This window comes from Opisthorchis viverrini, assembly GCF_000715545.1.
Source record: "Opisthorchis viverrini unplaced genomic scaffold opera_v5_285, whole genome shotgun sequence".
In the NCBI taxonomy this organism is placed as follows: domain Eukaryota; kingdom Metazoa; phylum Platyhelminthes; class Trematoda; order Opisthorchiida; family Opisthorchiidae; genus Opisthorchis; species Opisthorchis viverrini.
The window spans coordinates 287,179-307,301 of record NW_008751941.1 but is presented as its reverse complement, the minus strand read 5'-3'; the positions used below and the strand labels follow the sequence as shown (position 1 = coordinate 307,301).

At 42.8% G+C, this 20,123-nt stretch overlaps 3 protein-coding genes across 3 annotated transcripts in view; 2 read left to right on the top strand and 1 right to left on the bottom strand.

Moving 5' to 3' along the window:
- Positions 1 to 431: 431 nt before the first annotated feature.
- T265_09530 (hypothetical protein) lies at positions 432 to 7,493 on the top strand (the record flags this gene model as incomplete). Its single annotated transcript, XM_009175627.1, has 4 exons — positions 432 to 578; positions 2,805 to 3,048; positions 4,135 to 4,373; positions 7,197 to 7,493. The coding sequence occupies 4 exons, from the start codon at positions 453 to 455 to the stop codon at positions 7,491 to 7,493; spliced, it is 906 nt and encodes a 301-aa protein (XP_009173891.1).
- A 2,054-nt stretch (positions 7,494 to 9,547) lies between these two features.
- On the top strand, positions 9,548 to 9,736 carry T265_09529 (hypothetical protein; the record flags this gene model as incomplete). Its single annotated transcript, XM_009175626.1, has 1 exon — positions 9,548 to 9,736. The coding sequence occupies one exon, from the start codon at positions 9,548 to 9,550 to the stop codon at positions 9,734 to 9,736; it is 189 nt and encodes a 62-aa protein (XP_009173890.1).
- Positions 9,737 to 16,178: 6,442 nt separating this feature from the next.
- The window catches only part of T265_09528 (hypothetical protein), a gene marked incomplete at both ends in the record, with an annotated part of 46,312 nt that continues 42,367 nt past the window's right edge, over positions 16,179 to 20,123 (bottom strand). The window contains 2 exons of the mRNA XM_009175625.1: positions 16,179 to 16,896; positions 17,515 to 18,366. Of these exons, the coding sequence (XP_009173889.1) occupies positions 16,510 to 16,896; positions 17,515 to 18,366 (1,239 nt within the window). The remainder of the gene's footprint in view (positions 16,897 to 17,514; positions 18,367 to 20,123) is intronic.

Sequence of the window (20,123 nt, the reverse complement as noted above, 5' to 3'; positions counted from 1 at the left end):
GTCGTAAGTTGGAAGGCAGGGTGTTTAACACTAGAAGAGGACGATAAAACGGATCGCCTTACCCCAAGTTATGTTGAGCATGTACGCACAGTTAAAACAGCTAGTAATCTATTGCAGTAATGTCAGAAAATGTGCAGTAATGCATCAAAAGCTGTGTCCGATAGCAGTTTATTACAAGTCCGTGTGCTGCTCACTACTGTTTTCAAAACTGAACTGATTAAGTGCTTACTAAATCTCCAGGTGATTTGAATGGTTAGTTTGGATGCACTTCACTAAAGATGAGTACTCGTTGGACATCCGGTGAAATGTGAGGAGTGGTTTTTCGCAAGGCATGTAAGGTTTTAAAAACAAAAGGGAAGGTTTTTAGGAATTAGTCTAAAAATACATTGAAATTTCCCTCATGCTTTTATCCATCTCTGCTTGTACTCTAGTTGAAGCAAGTTGAAGAGTATATGGCTTATAAAAAATACCCTCCGAGTCTTCGACAGCGGATTACCGGCTACTTCGAGCATCGATACAAAGGCAAAATGTTCAACGAGAAAGAAATTTTGAATGAACTCTCTGAGTGCCTTCGTGAAGTAAGTGTAAAAATTTCTCCAAAAACATTCAGAAACGACTGATTTAATAGTATCCCATTTCATAGGTTGTTTTGACTCTTGTTTTGCCTTATCATTCCTAGTAAAAGGCAACTACCCTCCACTGTGAATGAGAGATAGACTACTGGTTTACGCCAAAAATGTATCAACTCCATTTCAACGAAAAGTGGTAAATGGATGAAACTTCCTATACAGCGCGCACGCGTAGAGAAGCTAGGCAGGTGCAGCATGCAGCTTCCGTTTTACTTGTTGCTGTAATGTAGGCTTCAGCCGTTTTCATTTACAGTGAATTTTAAGCTTGTTAGAATCAACATCAAATAAGGAATGTCTGTTTTTGTTGGGGGCTAACTGGGTCCGGCTTGTTGTCTGTGGTCGCAGTGACATTGTGTTAAATGATTTTGAAGGTTCATCGAAATTTGGAAACTAAGGCTACATGCTGAGCCCTGCGAATTATGGAACCTGTCGTGTTCTGTTTTTTAATTAATCTTGTGAGTAGTATTTGGAGTTAATGAAGCCAGGCGTAAAATACAGGGTTTTGTGTGAAAATCCGCAAAAATCTACAGGCTGAAGTTCACCCTAGATTAATCCACCCTGAATTTGTCAATTTGAAGGCCATTTACTGCGCCATCTCTCACTATCTTTCTGAAAGTTCGACAACTTGCTGGTCAACCAAACGATACTATCAGGATTTGACTGTTGGGTTCATCAGTCAAGCTTGATGAGCACGATACCTAATGTGTACCTCAGTGAGGTCGAACTAACTGCCGTTCAAAATTGCCTCTACAATAATCAAACAGGAGCATGTTGGGGCACGCCATCTTAATGTTTAACAATCTTGTAAGGATCTATTTGAGGTGAAATCTCAAACAGGCCTGTGATAGCTATTTGCTATTCCGAATCAGCCTAACACTCTAGGACTGGATGTCACTAGGAAAAAACGGGCCCACCGTAGAACATTTGATAGACCACACGTGCAACATGCTTTTTTATCTCCAGAAGTTGGATTCATATTACCCTTTCGCTTTATCAAGAAAAGTTGCTTCAAGCGACCCACAACTACTTCTGCCACTTAACACCTCACATAACTGTTTGCAGTCAGTAGACAATGGATTTCTCTACGCTCGCTTGATATCGGTATATGGGCACAACTGGAAAATTCGACTGGTTTTAGTTTAACCAGGCTAGTCATCACCTGCTCACCAGTTTGTCAGAAACGGCCACCCGTTATTCAGGAGAATGGAAGCGACGTAATATTTCATGAAAACAATCTTTGTAGTGTAAAAGTCACGCTTACTTTATTAGCCCTCACCAAGAAGAAACTGATCGTCGGATTTTCCATCTTACCTTATTGCCTCTATAAAATGTAAGCAGTTTGTTCCCGGATTTCACGACTATTGTTGTATTGCAGCCCAACCTAGATAGAAGTACAGTGGTTGCAAACACCTGAGGTAGTTAGAATGAAATACTTTGACCATGTCATTTAAGACGGGCAACACTCCACAGTGATTGGTTTGAGTTGGCCCCGGCATAATCCAACTTTGGCATACAACTGAAAGCGAAAACCATGACAACAGTAGAATGACAGGGTCATCAGTTCCATAATAGGATTGTAGTCTGTTTCATGGAAATTTTTGTAAAATTTGTTTGGTGACTTTGGGACGTTGGGTCAATCTGATCTGCTCTTTAAGAGCAGTCAAGTCGGACTGTATGAATCAGCTAACGTGAACGCCTCCAATGATCCTCAAAATCATCGATTTTGTTGTTCGATTTCTTACCATTGGTCATATTGCTGTTACTGATTACACTAATGAAACAATACATAATAAATTAATTGCCGCAGTATTAAGTGTGACCCAGAATTTTAGTCTGCCGTCCTGGTGCAGATTTTGCTGCACCAACTTGAAAGACGCCGAGCATCATAATGAAAGTTAGTCTGTAACGAAAGATAGTTCATAAATTCACTTCACCAAATTACTTTTAAAAGTAAACTGAATTTCTGTGTCTGTCGGTGCAATAAATCAACTTTAGTAGAAATCTTGTAGGCTCTGTCAGAGAGTCTACAGAGCGCATATATGCTTTCATCGTTTGTCATCTATTTTTTTAAATGACCGGCCTGTTCTTTTGAAAATAATGTATCTGCTAACTGTGGGAAGTATTTTGCTGCAATGTTGACTGACTGTGATTTGTCCTTCCGTCCTTTATTTTTAGCAAATTCTAAACTACAACTGCCGAGCGCTGGTTGCCACGGTGCCTATCTTTGCCAACGCGGACCAGAACTTTGTATCAGAGGTTGTTGTGAGACTGAAGCAAGAACTTTTCCAGCCGGGTGATTTGATCATCAAGGAAGGAACTTGTGGAAATAAAATGTATTTTATCCAGGAAGGTGTGGTGAATATCATCACAAAATCGGGGACAATCGTCACGCGACTAACAGATGGGTGTTACTTTGGTGGTAAGCCTGGCCAACAATTACTGTATATTTAGTACGGATTGATTAAGTGCTCACTGGACTGTGATAAAGGTCTGGATTTTAGTATGCAGAAAAATCTACAAAACGATTTTCTAAATGGATGACACCATGAAAAACGCTAATTTAACGTTCCATCACAAATTATGACGGGCCCAAATGAAATTCCGGCTCAGTTTGTATCACTAGAAGTAGACGAGATTTTATTGAGTGCTGCTGTTAACTGGAATCATGAAATTATGGGTCCATAGTTGTTGACCATTGCAACTGTTTGAAAATGTGTTAGTGATTGGTTAGGCTTGCGCAGACACCGGCGGGTGCCTGTTGGAACAAAAGGTTGACCTTCGAGTCTTTACTTTTGTTTGGTTCCCGCGATAGCACTTCGGGCGAACAATGAAGGCGAGCTCGGTAGAGGCGCTTGAGAGGATAATAACTTCAGCAGAATGCGCAGAAAGCGCTTATTATTAACAATAAAACAAAATAATAAAATATCTGCATCCCCAAACGGACGATTTCTACTTCCGGTTCCATCAGTCCAGGCTTTTAGTTTTCCGGGTATAATGCGACAGATATTGGTGCACAAAGCATTGATAATAATAATAATAATAGTACTCGTTCAGCATAAACGCTTTTCTGATGCGTAGCTGACATGTCAACCACAGGAAGTACGAGGGCTGTGATTCTGCCAGGTTGCCTAAGCCTAGACAAGAGCAGAAAATATGTTGGGGTGGGATCGGTCAGTAAGTCCCGTTCACTCCTTAAGTACTGAGCTGATCACTAAGTAATTTGTTGCCCTTGTATGATTCGAATCTGTCAATGTTCAAGGCCATCGTCATGTTGTTATCTGCAGTTTCCCATAACTAATTAGTTCTGTTGAGTTCGGTAATGTATGAATCACTGATGCCAACAAAACTTCACAAATAAATCAGGAACGCAGATTGCACTAGGTTGAGGATTTTTCCGCTTTGTGCTATTTGTTATTAAGTACTGATGCAAGTTGGTTTTATAATGTAAATTGATTAGTTGCGCTGTGATATGTTCGTTTCTTTCTGTCTCCTTTCTCTCCCGCAGAAATATGTCTTTTGACAAACGCTAGACGCGTGGCTACAGTTCAGGCCGACACCTATTGTACTCTGTATTCATTGGAACAAAAGCATTTCTATGAAGTCCTTGAAAACTTTCCTTCCATGCGACAAACGATGGAAAAGGTCGCAGCCGAAAGGCTACAGAATATTGGACAGAGACCCTCGATATTAAGGCATTCAAGGTCAGACGAGCCGTCAACCGATGCAGACCGAATCGCGAATCAGGTGAGTGCAAATTTCTATTTTATTGATGTCAGCCTCATGACGTAGATAAGACAGCCGAATTGTGATGAGCGATGCCCAATCGAAACGCTCATGCGCGACCGTATATTTACAACTTAGAAAGGGTGACCATGGATAGAAAGAACATGGCATGTAATTATTCAACACGAAAAAACAAGAGAACTGGATTAAATAACCCATACTCTGCATAGGCATTTATGAGAGGGACGAAAACAGATAACACTGATTAAACCTTGATATTTAGAGATCATATTCGCCAGTTTTTTTCAAGTGCACAGAACTGTAACGGATATCTGCCAGCCTGAATAAACTACTCAACTTTATTTGCCCACAGAAAACAGTGGCCATCACCTCATCTTCTTAAATCAGACAACAGCTGGACCATAGATTTAAAAGCTCAACACGGTATCATATGTTTGCGTAGCTGAACCCAAAGGAATTGTAGTTAGGATGTTACTACCATGAAGCTGAGTAGTTTTACAATCAAATTTAAACATTTCCGGACGTTCTGTTCTATTCCAACAGATTTTGAAACATGAAGTAAGTATTCTTTGTCCTTTATTCCATTTGTATTGAAATGAAGAAGAGCAAAACACAAGAATGAGCATTTTTGAAAGGTAACCAAGCTAACCACTGTTTGAGGCGGCATGCAGGACCCAGTGCATTGAAATACAATTTAGGTGATTACCCTAGAAGCATGGTGTTAGCCAACTGCTCAGCGGAATTTCCAGTTATTTGCGTCATCAATATGGAGAGCTGGAGGGTGCTACTGTATGCAGTTTGATGACGGTATGATACCACTGTTTTGCATGCTTTGACCTGTTTATGGGTCATCTAACCAAACTGAACTAAAGTCTGATTGTCATTTGGTAAACCCTTTGAATGGTATCTTTTAGGAAAAGACACTTACAGCATGAATGAGAGATATGATCCAATCGAAATCGTTTGCGAAAGATATTTGCATGTTGAGTTATCGTTTTGATTGCAACATGTTTCTAAATGAAGACGGAGTGAAGTAAACTCACAAGATGTGGAACACCTATGGCCTCTTTCAAAAATACCTTTGTTTTTTCGCTGAAATATACCATTTATTTACAAGGTTTTTCCTCAATAACGGAGTCAACGTCATCAGTGCTTCGGAGGCTGCGTACATTACCTTAATTGCCACCATCCCTTCAGTAAGATAGTTGTAATTATCGTAGTTATCCATTGTTGGGCCATATTTAAATATAAGACGGTTATCTTTACTCGCATTCCTGAGTAGAATTCATACAGGTGAAAGGCAGAGTGCTCTCTAGTACAGACTGGTTTACTGTGCTTAGCGGCTACAAGCTATTTGACACAAAATCAGAAAGGCCATTTGTAAGGAATTTCCGGAAATTGAACATACTCAAGCGTCCTCTTGAACTTTCCTGGACGTTTTTTTGTGCTTAGCGGCTACAAGCTATTTGACACAAAATCAGAAAGGCCATTTGTAAGGAATTTCCGGAAATTGAACATACTCAAGCGTCCTCTTGAACTTTCCTGGACGTTTTTTTTAATATTGAGCAAAGACAAACAAAACATTGAAACTTGGTTCAATAGCTTCCTTAGCAAACTTCCATAAAATGCAGGAGAGAAGAGTAAAAACCAATCACAGTCCAAAAGTGAAGAAACGTCCCTGAAATTAGGATGCGATGTAAACTGCAGTCAAAAGTACCTTAGCTACATTTAAAACTGAGTCGGAGTGGAGCGCCTAGAAACAGTCTATATAAGTTATCATGTAGTGCCCGAACCAACATGCACACGGCTTCAAGAGTCATTACAGCATTCAGGAAATTTGACGTCCTTTTCGTTGGTGTTCATAAAATGAGTAAGAAATTGATCAAAACAAATACATGAAAATTCCGCACTTATCTCTGTCAAAAGTGGACTACCCGGTCAGCTTCATCAGGAGCATGTGGATTCAATGACCTTTATGGGCCATAAAAAGGGCGGTTCACTTTCCTTTGGTGTCTTTCTGGTGTCTTGTTCGGAATAGTCGCTTGAGACGGATAGTTCGATGCGTGGTTTTCATAAAAGATTTGCATCCCTGCTGTTTGGCGCATATGCTGATTCAAACAGCACGAATGCCGTCCTTCATGTTTTCGTTTCATTAAACCCTTGTACGGACCATCTGCCACAATATTTCACATTTAGTTTGTTGCCCAAAGACCCCTTAGACGGTTTCAAAGCAAAACAAGTTTAGAACAGACCAGTTAGGGGACACAGCGCTGCATGCACTGCGAGATGTTTTGTTCCATATGCATATCCTCAGTTTTTGAAAGTGGTCCAATACTGTTGATGCAGTTCGTTTTTAATACATTTCATGAACGCAATATTAGTGAAATTTCTCAAATACCTATGCTGATCACGTTTCACGTAACAGTCAACTTCCAAGCCATATGCTTAAATATTTAACCGATATACATGAAATAAACACAGTTGAATCTCAAAAAGTCAATCCAAACAGGGATTCCGCCTTTACAAACAGCTTGAATGCACATAAAATGGTCTCACACAAATATGACCCCCCGCTGAATGGAAGATTGCAACAGAGCGTCAGGTGAGCAATTCAAAACACTCAGGTGATTCTAAAGTTGCCCACGATAGCCGAGCACATCTGTATTGAGCATACGGTACCCGAAAGGAATCAGTGTAAATGAATGCATAAGATAGCTCTTATGCAAAAGAACGTGTCTTCTAAAGGGATAGTCGTTGATTTATTGGAACCACTGAATATTCGCTGATGCGTATTTGGTTACTGAGGTGTTTGTTCTGTTTTAGCGAAAAGGTAGGAGAAAAAATAATTTCACTTGGATGAAACTGGAGGGACAGGGCACACGTGGATCAGCTAATGAAGATGTGGCCTCATCAGGTGAATCAACAGACAACGGCGACAGTCAAGCCGTGAAAGATCCAAAGCAGTCCATCTCTCCCGGTGTTTGTGCACAACAAAACACAAATGATATGCTCAAAACGATCAGTGAATTGCAGGGGAGCAGTACTTCACCGAGTCACAAAAACAGCTGCTTTAATGCGGATACGAGTACAGCAACAAATTTCGAGACGTCTCGAGTTTGATCCACTTCTTTCACGCGAGTCACGTGAACAGTCATTTGGGTAACTTGTGCCTGAAGAATCTCATCCTCACCAATTGTGCACTCTAATCCAGACAATTTTCTATACACCACAGTAACCTGCTCCATTTTTCTAACCCCGTTGGAGGTAAACCTTAGTTCCCATTCATCAGTTTCCGAGCACTTAAGAAGATTCATGCTATTGTATACTATTTCGCTCAATGCCCAACAGTAATGTCGTGATCAGGACAACTGGTCAAACCCTACATATGTAGAAATGTCAATCAGAGTCAAAACGCAAAGTTTGGCCAATTTCTCAAATATTTGTTTTTTATCCTCAGATCAGAAAAGTTGAAATTTATAAAAAAAAATCTCTTATGGCTTTGTCGCACATAGTATGGTGGGTAAAGAGCTCTAGTGGACGATGCTAATGGAAACAGATAACCAGTAATCTCGCGTTCTGACATCTGACACTGGTGGAGCCCTTTATGAGTTTCTGTAATAGACTTACCTCACTGAAAACTGTTCCACCTCCCACGGCTGGTTTTGTCATTCTTGAGGTTCATCAGAACATCACTGAAGAAATTTAACAAACGAACTTTTCACCTGGTATTCAGGTGAGTCAGCCGTCAAAACCGAATTGGTATACAGATGAGTGCAACAGTTGAAGCAGAGAATGTGCTGCAGAAAAGTGAATGCTGAGAGTAGCCAAACTTTCCACATTTCTAGCCCGAGTTATGGGGTTGATTAGAGTGAGAACAACTGTCCTTGGGTTCTTTGGCTTTCACAAACAGTTAAGTGCCAGCATTCAATGGTATATCGGAAATATATTCATAAGGAGTGAAAGCTAAAGCATCCTGAATTATTGTTCAGTGAACAATGGTAAGCACAAACAGGCTAAGTACGCTGTTACTGTTGGATGATAGAGGCTGTGACAAACGTTTGGAAAGACAAAATGGATGCGCAATCTTCAAGTGTCTTACGGCTTTTGAACCGTGCATGAAAGCACCATTCACACGTTTCAAGGCTGGGTGTGTGGCTCGGAACTAGGAGGGAATTCTTTTTATCAGTCGACGGCTACAAAAACCGGAACAAGCAACAAAGACCATGGACTTGCCAAAATAAGATCTGTAGTATTAACCACATTGTGTTGGAAAGAAAAATGACCTAAATTGGCTCAGTTCAGGTAAAGCGCGTAGATGTGAAACTTTTGGAAATCCCAATAGCTGCAGAGACCAATCACAAGCGCTCCAAAGAGTAATCCACCAATGAAAAACAAAACAATAGAACGAAACCCTAGTTCAGTGTCTCTCCCGTTTGGTATGGACATTCGAGGATAACTGGGCCAGCATAAGAGAAGAACTCTTCAAACGAGTGGTGTGGGTGTGTGTTTTACGAATCCCACAACCATACAATAATATAGTTACACTCAACTAGAACCTGAAGAACTAAAGGTCACTGAAAGACTACGGTTTATCCGTTTGATTCCTTCGCCCGTTATAGTGGTACTCTCACAATTCATTGTTGTAAACCCTGAACATAGGATCTCCGCATTGCTGCCTGCTCTGTCACAATACTGTCCGTAACTACCATCCGTCATCAATATCTCATCCATTGTGCCACACAGATCAAATGATGGTGGTCGCGTCGCAGGAAAATGGTGTGCACTGTTGACCATCTTGAATTTGTTCATCAGACAAGCGACTGTCATTAGGCACCGGGACATCAGCTTGAGGATAGCCATCATTTTGCAGTAACCACCATATCCTGTCCATGTGAAGAGGATACACACAGCTGCTCCCCACACATGTTTCGAGATCCCAGCGTACTTTTCTTTGCAAACCCAAGTACAATCTGTACAAAGTGTTTAGCTAAGCATAGTGATGGTGAATGATTTAGAAATCAAGAGGACAATAAAGGTAGCGAACAAAGCTTGTTTTCTTTGATTGTTCCTCTTCGCTAATACATCACAACTTTTTTATGCTATCAGAAATCTCTAGACTCTAGACTCTAGCCCGCTGAGTACTCTGGGACCATGCTGTTTTCGCTGCAACTGCAATGATTCCTGGTGTTTACCTTTCCGTATTAATTTTGCGATTAACCAATGGCGACGAAGTTAATAAAGGATGTCCCTTCTACTTTCTAGAACTCAACGAGCGAAAGACTGAGTGTAAGTCCCGAAAGTCAGTTGAACTTCGTCCAATCAAAGCACGAGCGTACAATCTAATCAGTGGGGCGGCTCACTAGAACACCCTGTCAGAATGTAGGCAGATATATATATGCCTACATACAGCAATACCTAAGGCACATCCACAGACTCGAACCTGGCTTCACCCCACAACAATGCACAGATGATGTCATCCGGATTGTTGACGAAAGGTCTGCGACAAAAATGCCGAACACAGGGTGGTTTTTGACTACAACTGAACAGCCTGAGCTATTTTTTCCATATGAAAATGTTCACAGTGTGGCACACAATTTAAATTGGGTTCTACTTCTATCCAAACCTAATTGAACATTTTTGACGAGGTATCAAAAATGACTGATCCTCTAAAAAGAGTAAGAGAAAAACCGTTTTTCTTTGAAATTTTTTATTCATACTCTGAACCGTTAGTGCATTTGCTGTCTCCCTTCTGGAACAGGGAAGACTGTAACAGAATGGCAGCTGAATAGAACAGTAGGAGTCAGTTTCCTGTCAGCAGTTACTCAGATTCCAATGGTTTTTCCTGGCATTAGTTCCACTGTTAATTGATACCGCAACACCCGAAAATAGTGATCAATGCCAGTTCACTTGCTAAAGTCGTAGCACATATGGAGAGCACATATGACCATTGAACAAAGGCTTTTATCACGTAGATTATCAAACCAATAATAAGACAGCAGGCACCACCAATGAGGAAAATTGCTCGAACCAGAGCCAAGCCAGAAGCTCTTTTGGTACACATAACAACAAGATCAAGGATGAGTACAACCGCAAGACACACCAAGCCCGCACACACAAATACGCCGACTGCGTTGAAAGAATTTGACGAACTACACCAGTAACTAAACATTCGGCCACATCCCCATTCCGGAATGCAGAGAGCAATGATAAGAAGGACAATAGCCACCACCAGCTTGATTAGCAAGACAATACTTCCATGCATTTTCATGAGTAGATGCAATGGTTACAGTCAAACATAATCTAACACATCGACCGCAGTATTTTGAATAGAGTGGTCACGTGTTTCATAAGATCGGTATCGTCTATTTAACACAAGAAAGATTGTGAAGTCACATTAGTGGGATGTAACTGCTTGTCCTGAAGCGAATGGAAGAAACCAATCCAAAGCTGAATGCAGTGTATTTGTAAAAAAAATTATTTTCAAAACATCGTATTTCTTTCACAATGTCCGTGGGTTTCCACAGCAAATATTCTCCACTTCAGACCAACCCCCAATTTCAAGCGTTAGATCCTTAAACCGACATCGCTCAGCGTTCGAATCTGGCCTTCGCCTTGATGAGTGAAAAACAGTTCCAGCACAGTTCTTTCCATTGACCATGCTTTGGCCCATTCGGGGTTTTCATGTCTTCCAAATGAGAGAGCACACCAAACACTCAGTGTTTGCAGTGACTGACAACGACATTACTGAATGGTTTGTGTTAGTGTAAATTTGGATCACTCACTCAGTTACTTTATTGTTCCGTCTTACGAGTGTCAGGTCTTCAGTCTGAAATGCTTAAACGAGTTGAAGATGAGCGAAGTCATTCAATGTTTTCATGCACGCCAGACATCACTTGATAATGAACAGAGTGGAAGGCTGCGGATATCCAAGGGATGAGCGATCAACCCCTTGAGACATCCTGAAATACCAAGTGGATATATTTCCTATTTTGTCTTTCATTCAATCGATTGGCATCGAAGAAACAAGCCGTCACCGTAGGTGATTCTAATTTATTCGTGCGGTATCCTTGACGCCTTCCCCGATATAACAGAGGGGCAACACGGATGGGCTGTGTTGGAATTCTGATGAGATTGGTTGTTGATCAGGTGGTTGTTGATCTGTTCACCGAGCTTGGCAATTGACTTGCAGACGTTCTGTCACCATACAAGGAGATACCATCAGTGTGCAGTCGGGTGCAAGTCAATTGCCAAGCTTAGCGAACAGATCAACAACCGCCTGATCAACAGCCAATAAACTCACACGAGCTACCAATATTTCGATACATTACCAATTCTGACAAGAGTGATAACGCCCGTCGTGGTGGCAGAAACACCAGAAATTTTGAGCTATGAGGAATTCGACACATACCGCCATACGGCCACAGGGAGTTCCTGCGGCAAATACCCGGATGGCAAACTAATTAAGTCTGATACCCATTTGAAGGGCGCTAGCAGCCATATGCGTCCTACAGTGAATAACTGCAAAAATCCTAGGGTAGCAGTCTCGTTCTCAAGCAGGCCGGCTTCTCAACTCACTGGTGACACAGTGGGTGTTTTCGAATGCCAATGAGGAAAGTGTTGCTTTAGTCTTCACTCGATTCGGCTGATCCACACCAGGTAGTAGGAATAATCCATCAGAGTACTGTGAGATTCAGTAAAACCGTTTAGGGTTTCTTAATTTACTAACCGTGAAAAGGGCTATCTGAGGTCATCAAACAATGAAAAGAAATGGGAATTACTTCCTGCGCGTGATCATTTATCGATGAAAGTTAATATTTCCGTTACTCTCCTCAGTCATGGGAGGTAGAACATGCAGATTCCACAAGGTGTTAGCACCAAATACAACAAACAGACAGCCGACAATTTAACTAAGGCCATTCAATTAAAAAGTGGAAGGTGCTTTGCCCCAAAACCTTATCAGTATACGGCTTTGGTTGACGAATGCAGATGAGTAAGGCCTAGCAGATCAACAGCAGTTTGGAGTTCCAGTGGTATGCTCTTAAAAGAAATGAACTTTTCCGAGCTATTTGGTGCTTGAAGATTGAAGACGCCGGGTCAGGATTCATCTTTTTGGGATCAAGTTGTGCGTCCAGTGATGCGCTCGGATAGACGCCAGTAATGATCAAACTGTTTTTGTGGGAAAACGGTGAGAAGCTAGAGAATTGTGAATTTCGAACAGCTCACGTAGACTTGATGAAAACTGGCCTACTTGCGAGTAACCTACAAATGACAAACGGGATACATTCTCGCATCAAGACGACAGTTTCAGTTTTGGATGAACGTAGAGACCATTGAAATCTTAGCTTAATAACTTTAATAATGTTCGCCAACTGTATTAGCTGCAGCGGGCCGCCATTATAAACGAGAAGTTTAGCTGGCTTTCAGGCCTTGAAGACCAAAATAGTATGCAATGTCTAATTTCGTGCTCCTTGAATTCGGGTAGAACACGAGGTTAGAAGAAACTCTGAACTGTGTCTACCTGATGAATCCCAAAATGGGCAAAACCGTTCGCAGGCTGTTGAAGAGGATCAAACAAACTGATGAGTAGGGTGATCAAACATGACTCAAAAGATAAGCAAGCCAACCAATATCCTAAGGCAGGCAGAACAGACTGGAGTGTAGCGTCCTCTTTGTGAATCTTGGACACCCCTCCCTTCTAGTAAGTGACCGTGCCAAGCAACTTCACGTGTTAACCATGGTGCTTTCTAGCTTGAAGTATTCACTCAACTGACCTACCTAAAAAACAGATTTTTTTCCACCTAAGACTTATTCCAATCAAGCAGATTACTGTCCATTTTTTCGGCGTGTTTTTCTTTTATTGCGAGCACTATGCCGGAACTCCTGACGGCCTTGAGGTCTAGTTCATACCTTTTTGCCTTCACAGTTGTGATCTGCGTTCAGGTGGCACCGGCATTCCAACGTTGCAGACAGCTGTCGCTGGGGAGTACAAACGTGTTCCGCCACGAATTGACCTGCCCAGTCGATACAAATTGAATTGTATAACGTGGTTATGCATCTTTGTTGGAGAGGGATCACTAGTGACTGTCTGTTCGCCTCATCTTGGCCTTTTTATACATAACCATAATTTTTGGACACTTCGATGAAAAGTTCATCCTTATAATGTATGAATCTAGACGGAAATAAACAAACGTTGAATATGCTCTCATCCAATTCCAAAGCAGCACAAGTGCTGACACGCCTCCTTGGAGTGACCGCCTTGGTGACCACATGTCGGAGAGTTACATCATCTACCCAGGTCGGCCGGAACAGATCATTCACCGTTTGGAAGTCACCTGCAACAAATATAATACGGCTGCGCGTCAGCCTACTGCGCAGTGGAAAAATCATGTGAAACAGGGCGGTGCGGTTATGCCCACACGTCTAAATCACGTCCGATTTCGTCATGTGCCGGAGAAAGGTCAAAAAGGGACACATGAAGTTCACGCCCACCCAAGGCACCCGTACACAAGCACACAGACAGCCATCTATGACTAACTGAGACAAAGGAACAACCACCCGAGAACCGGTGTGGGCGTGCAGGAAACACTAGTTGGTTGGGGGTAGATCGACCATCAAATACGGTCACAAGTGAATCATATATATATATGAAAACTGACTCCTCCCTCATTAACCTGTGATTGAGATACATACTGCTTTTTTTGTGGAAGTACACATTTGGAAGGGTTGTTTGTTATCAGGCTGGATCCATTATGTTCGGTAACAACGCCTACCGGTGCCGTAATGGTATGTGGGCACATGAACATTTTGGCGGTTTATCAGGTGGACATTGATCTGATCGTCGAGTTTAGGAACTCCCTTGCAAAAATTTCGTCCTCAGTCGAGGAAACATCAGTCTGCAAATATCAAGTGCGCACTGATGATGATAAAGGGGGAACGGTATAGTCTTTCCATGTGCACAACCACTAGCCCACCGCTACGCCCCCCAATAACGCACTGATGATTGTTAGCCCAAAATTTTGGTTCATTTAGACTTAACATGTATTCTGGTACCAAGCAGATTTTATGTATTGAGTTTTACGACTGCAGTTGGTCGAAACACTCCTGCTTCCAAATTCTGTATACCAGGCTGATATGTCCGAGTTTATCTTTCTTCAGCTTTTACCTGCTTTTTGGTACGCATCACCCTACCCCGACTAAGAAGTGTGGACTGAACCAGGAAGAGATAAAGGTACCCAAATGGGAAGGTAAAAATTAAGTTCACCCCTGCCGAGGATGTGCATATTGATGCTCAAACGGCGATCGGTAAAGCTTAGATCAGTGAGTTCCAGCATCATATGCCTGGCATCTATAGACCCCTTCTAACTGGCAGTTATTTGCTTTGATCGCCGGAAATTAGATAGGCGTGCCACACTCATTGACTGGTTTGACGAACGTGATAAAAAGCCGCGCCATCGATCTAGAGTCAAGGGGCCCAAAGCCTACGGTAGAATGTTTGGAGATCAAGCCTTCTAACCAAGGTCTTTTGAGGACTGATTTGACTGAATTTAGTGGCACCAACTATGAGTATGCAATACCCTGAATTCTTCACTCATTTGGCGGACAGTGTCGAAATCAATTGGTAGGACAACAGCACCATCTGAACCTCGCATTTTCAGTTCAACAGCAAAAGCTGGATCGAGACGAGTTTTCAGTCTATTGGTATGGGTGTTGGAAGGTACTGCAACCAGCACTGTTCACGTTAAACCTAGATGAAGAGGAACGGAGTTTCGTTGATTCTCAGATGTTTCATTGTTGCGGGAAGCTGTTCACCCATATTACTAAGAGGAATTCATCAGACAACCCGATCAATATGTCACGTCTCACTCGGTCAGATGCTTTATTACAACTTGCGATTGCTGAGTTAGCAGGAAGATTCACGTCCATCAAGCGCACCATGTTAAGATATAGGGCGGTTGTTGGTGCATGGACGGATTCGCGTGAACTCAACTTCGGTTCCCATGGGAATTCGAGTTTGATATCAAATCAGCAGCAGCACGCCGTCTACAGGGATACAACAGTAAAAAGAATCGTTGGAAACCAGTTCGGTGGAAATTAACATAACACCGCCAAGCGAAGAAACGGATCAATTTTTCGAACGCGTCAACGAGAAATTCGAACATCAACTTATGAATATGTGGACAAAATACGCCCACGGATGTTCAAGCAACAAGGCGCAAGCAGCATAACAATTAGTGGCCCATCAATGTAGTTATCTCTCTATGTGCGGCGAACGTTACGATCATACAAGAGATTACGATGTCCCGGGGTGAATTTGCATTGGGTGAGATGGCTCCGGAAGTGGAGGGCGATTTTACTAACCGCAAGGTCTTGGTTCAGACCCGACCTCTGTATCTCGAATTCCCCTGTCTAGGCTTGAGCAAACTGGCAGCTTCCCATCCCTGGCGCTTCCTTCGGGTGGTATGGCATTAGGACACTGAAACGGCGTTATAGTTGAACGGCTTTTTATCAGGATAAATACTCAAAGGAAACTTTCCTTTGAGGAGACATTTCAGGAGCACAGGCTGGACACATCAGGTTGCAAAACCCCCGTACATTCTACCAGTAAATTGGATCTCCTATGCTCTACCAACTCGAAATGGTATATACGACGCCAAGTCAGGTAAGTCAAAACCGCTGAACCAAATGAGCCCAAACTGCGCTCTTAAGTACAACCCTTTTCCCTGAAAAACCAGACAAAATAATCCGTATTGTTTCAATCACATGAGACCATCTATGCTTGTAAGAAATAAGAGAGAATCATCAAATAGGACAGACAAAGAGGGAATGAATCAATGAGAGGGATTGTGAACAACGACTGGGGTGAACAATAACAATGACTTCGCTCCTATCAGAAAGAAGTTTGGCAATGAGACAAACATGGTGTGTATCGAACAACTCACAGAGCGCGGGGAATAATGTACACAGGAAGCGTGGTACTGGGAAGGATCTGGGATGGACAAAAGCACGTCCGTATACAGTTGAAAAGGGGTGGTCAAAGTATTAGGGCTTACAGAAGTCAGGTTTGGGTCATCTCGAATAAATAGCCCATCTAGCTTTCTCCGGTAATCTTGCTAGGTTCGTTTCAATATGACTTTACTTAAGTGACTTGGGACTGAATCGAACTTCCAGACTGATCAGTGGATCCCTGCTGCTGACTGTGCTGACCACTTTCATCAGACCCAGAAGGAACCGTAGTCGTGACGATCACTGAAGAAGGATCACTTCCATTCTGAAGTTTTGGTGCCACTTTTCGGCGTTTCTTCCGCCTTTTAACGCTTTGGTCGGAGACGTCGGGCAGTTCCGAGTTTGGCATGTTGGGACTGGAATCCGGAACAGTCACCACCACAAAACGCCCACTACTGGGACCGGTTTGGAAGCTGGTGGTGTACGGGATTTCGGGTTCCTGGACATCATCGTCATCATACTCATCCTCCTCTTCCTCCGCAACTGGTTCCAATCCGGAGTCCTCTTGAACTCCTAATACCTGAAGGATCAGTATATTAAGGTTATATAAAGGTCCAAAGGTGAACAAAATAAAATCTTTCTGTTGGAGGAACTCAGCCAAGACAAACGTTGAGTGAAAGAGACCTGATAATGCATTCGGATACAGACGGAGCCTTCGGTTGGTCGAAAATCGACATGACAAATACAGTGGTATCCAATGTGAATGTTATTTAAACTGGGAAAAGTTTGGTGTGGTGGAAGCGTTGAGTGGTTCCAGGAACGCAAAACAGCCTCCCTAAATGAAAATAACTGTCTCGATTCAGTAGGGACCTATTTCAACCAAATAGTTTTCAAGTGTTACTCTCCAGTATTCCGTTACTGCACTGCACTTACAACATCGATGGAGTTTCACATCTTGGAGGAAAAGACTTCTGGATCAGGTTCAACTCAGCGAGAAATTGGACAATTTGAGAGAAGTGAGGAATTTTATTTTAAAAAATCTATGACTTGTATCTTTTTTGATACCAATGGGAAGGCTTTATTGCAGAGACTGACTTAATCGTCACATAACTGTAGAATCGAGCGATTAGTTCAGAACATGCCAGTAACTGATGCTAGACAAATAAACTACTAAGTTTAAATAATGCCCAAGACATACTTCGACAGCAGTTGCAGTCTGGGATGACAAAGTTCCTGGAGTTGCGCATGGGGTACCCGTGACGACAGGGACAGTGACACCGGCAGAAGGAATGACTAGAGCACACGGAAGTATGGATGCTGGGAGACCATCAAACATGGAAATATCGTCAGTATTGGTGGCTGGTACCGTAGGCAGAACTACATCGGCAACGGCTTGAGTAGGCGTCGTCACGACAGGAATATCTTCGTTAATAGTGGCCAAAATACACGGAGGACCACTTAACTCGACCAAATTCTGGGCTGCGCCGGTGGCAGAGGCAGCCGCCATCACACTGGAACCAACCGCGGGGGGTTGCCCCACAACTGTAGCGGCCAGAGGGACACCAGTAGCTGGTTCTGCGTTGGTGTTATTCGCAAACGGCTTTTGTTCTACCAGTTCACCAACCCTTGGAATAAAGTTATCGGAAATGCTTGCAGCAAAATTAATCACACCTGTTTGTTCTGGTAGTCCAATGAGGAACTCCACATCACCCACTTGAGCGGAAACGGTCCCGGCGGTGTCTGGAACGGATCGGGGACCAGTAATCAGTTCAAAAGGCGGATCAGCAGTGCTGGATGGATGAGATACCACGGTAATCGGACGACTCGATTCCGTTCGAGAAAGCCAACGTAATGGACAGCCGAGGAGACAGGATAAAAACAGGCAGACTCCGGAGAAATAAAAGCCCATTGAAGCCGCATTGTGTACAGGAGCCAGATGGGCTGTGAGAATGTCATGTGGGGCATACTGATCGAGCTGTAAGTCCCGCAAAATTCCTGGAATGCCAGAATGAGGGATGAGAGTGGGGCAGTGGAAGATGAAAACCAAAGACTACAAGATGATTGACCACATCAAACGCATAAAAATTTTCCTTGTTGCCCTGTTTTAATAAATGTGACCTCCAGAAATAGGTATGATGAAGTCCTCTTATTTTCGTGAATTCGAAATCTCAAACACGAATAAGTATTGTATTACACTATTTCTTGTTGGACCGTCAACGATGAAGCCATTAGTACTGCTGACACAGCCCGCGATAAAATTATGGGATAAAGTTGACTGCTCCCGACGACTCTACCATTGAACAAGGGCACAAGTACACTAGAGGATAACTAGGAAACCACCACCACCATCATCATCATTAACAACAACATCAGTATCAGCTGCGAGAAGAATGTGAAGTGCTACCTTTCAAAACCACAAGGAAGATAAGCAAGGGCACAAAGATCATAAAAGTAACGCGACAAAAGTAGAGAACCATCTTAACATAACGTATAGGGTGAATGGAACTCTGGGCAAACCACCAGCAGTTTCACCCATCTTCGGACTCATCAAGTAGGCGCAGTCACCGAACCTCCACCAACCTTATCTCCAACTTGAACAGCTGAGTCTCCCGTCAGCTCAAGAGTAGTTTACAGATGACTGTTCATTATAATTCATCTCAATTCATTAAACCGTTTGAGGACAACCATTCCATGTTCTCTCAACCCAAGCAACGAAGTAATTTAGAAAACCGCAGCCAGCTAGGCAACCGATGGTTTGACGGTACATCCCCAAACCGACTGTTTCAATGTTCGTTTATGCTGGCTTTCTTTTTACAGCGGTTAACGTAACTTTACCACTTCGTTGCGCGAGGTTTGTCAAGTCACTAACTGACTCACCAAGCAGCAGCCGTCAACCAGCTATCAGCTCCAATTCTATGTATACCTCTAGTTCTCTTAACGCGAACAGGGTCACAACAGCTTCGATTCAGCAGAGATGCGCAACCACTCAGACTAAGAAAACTAGACAGGGACGAAGATCCGTGAGCAGCCCAAATCTGTTACGCAGGAAGAGATAACAGCATCACGTAAAAGGGTTCTTCGTATACGTAAAACAGAAAACCATCATCATCGACAGCATAAAAACAGTGTTCAACACCGATGTTTCATTGCCGTGCAACCATAATTTATTTGAAAGCCTTATTGTAAAGAAAAGAGTAAAGGTGGATGGGGAAGGGACCTAGTACTAGCTTACCACAATCATTCCGGGGTGCCTATATCTCCAGACACCCACTCAGGCGATCTGGATAGAAACTGACAACAAGAACGCAACTGACATCTGTTGCCAGTCATATCTTGCAGCATCTCCAACCAGGCGCAGTGAGGATCCTGCGGTCCAAATCCTGGAAGGCGTCAAATCAACAGCACTCAAGCGTTCTGTAAATTTATTCATAACCCTCTACCAAGCCAAGGGTTGGTTACCTCTCTGCGTACGCCACTCTCAGTTGGACATGGAAAACACTCTCTCCGGCAAATGATGGTTAGGCATACGTAACACATGTCGTAACCAACGCAGCTTCCGGTACTGGACACATTCTCCAATGAACGTACCCGTTGCACAACCGAACGCTCGCTTTCTAATTACCTCGTTACGGATACGCCGACACCAGCCCACACGAGCTATGGTCCTGAGACAACGATTGTCCAAGACCTGAAGATTTCTCAGTTCCGCTGCTCGAACAAGCCAAGTCTTACAGCCATACAACAAAACAGCACGCACTGTAGCTTGATACACATGTCCCTTGAGATTCAGGGATACACCACTCTGAC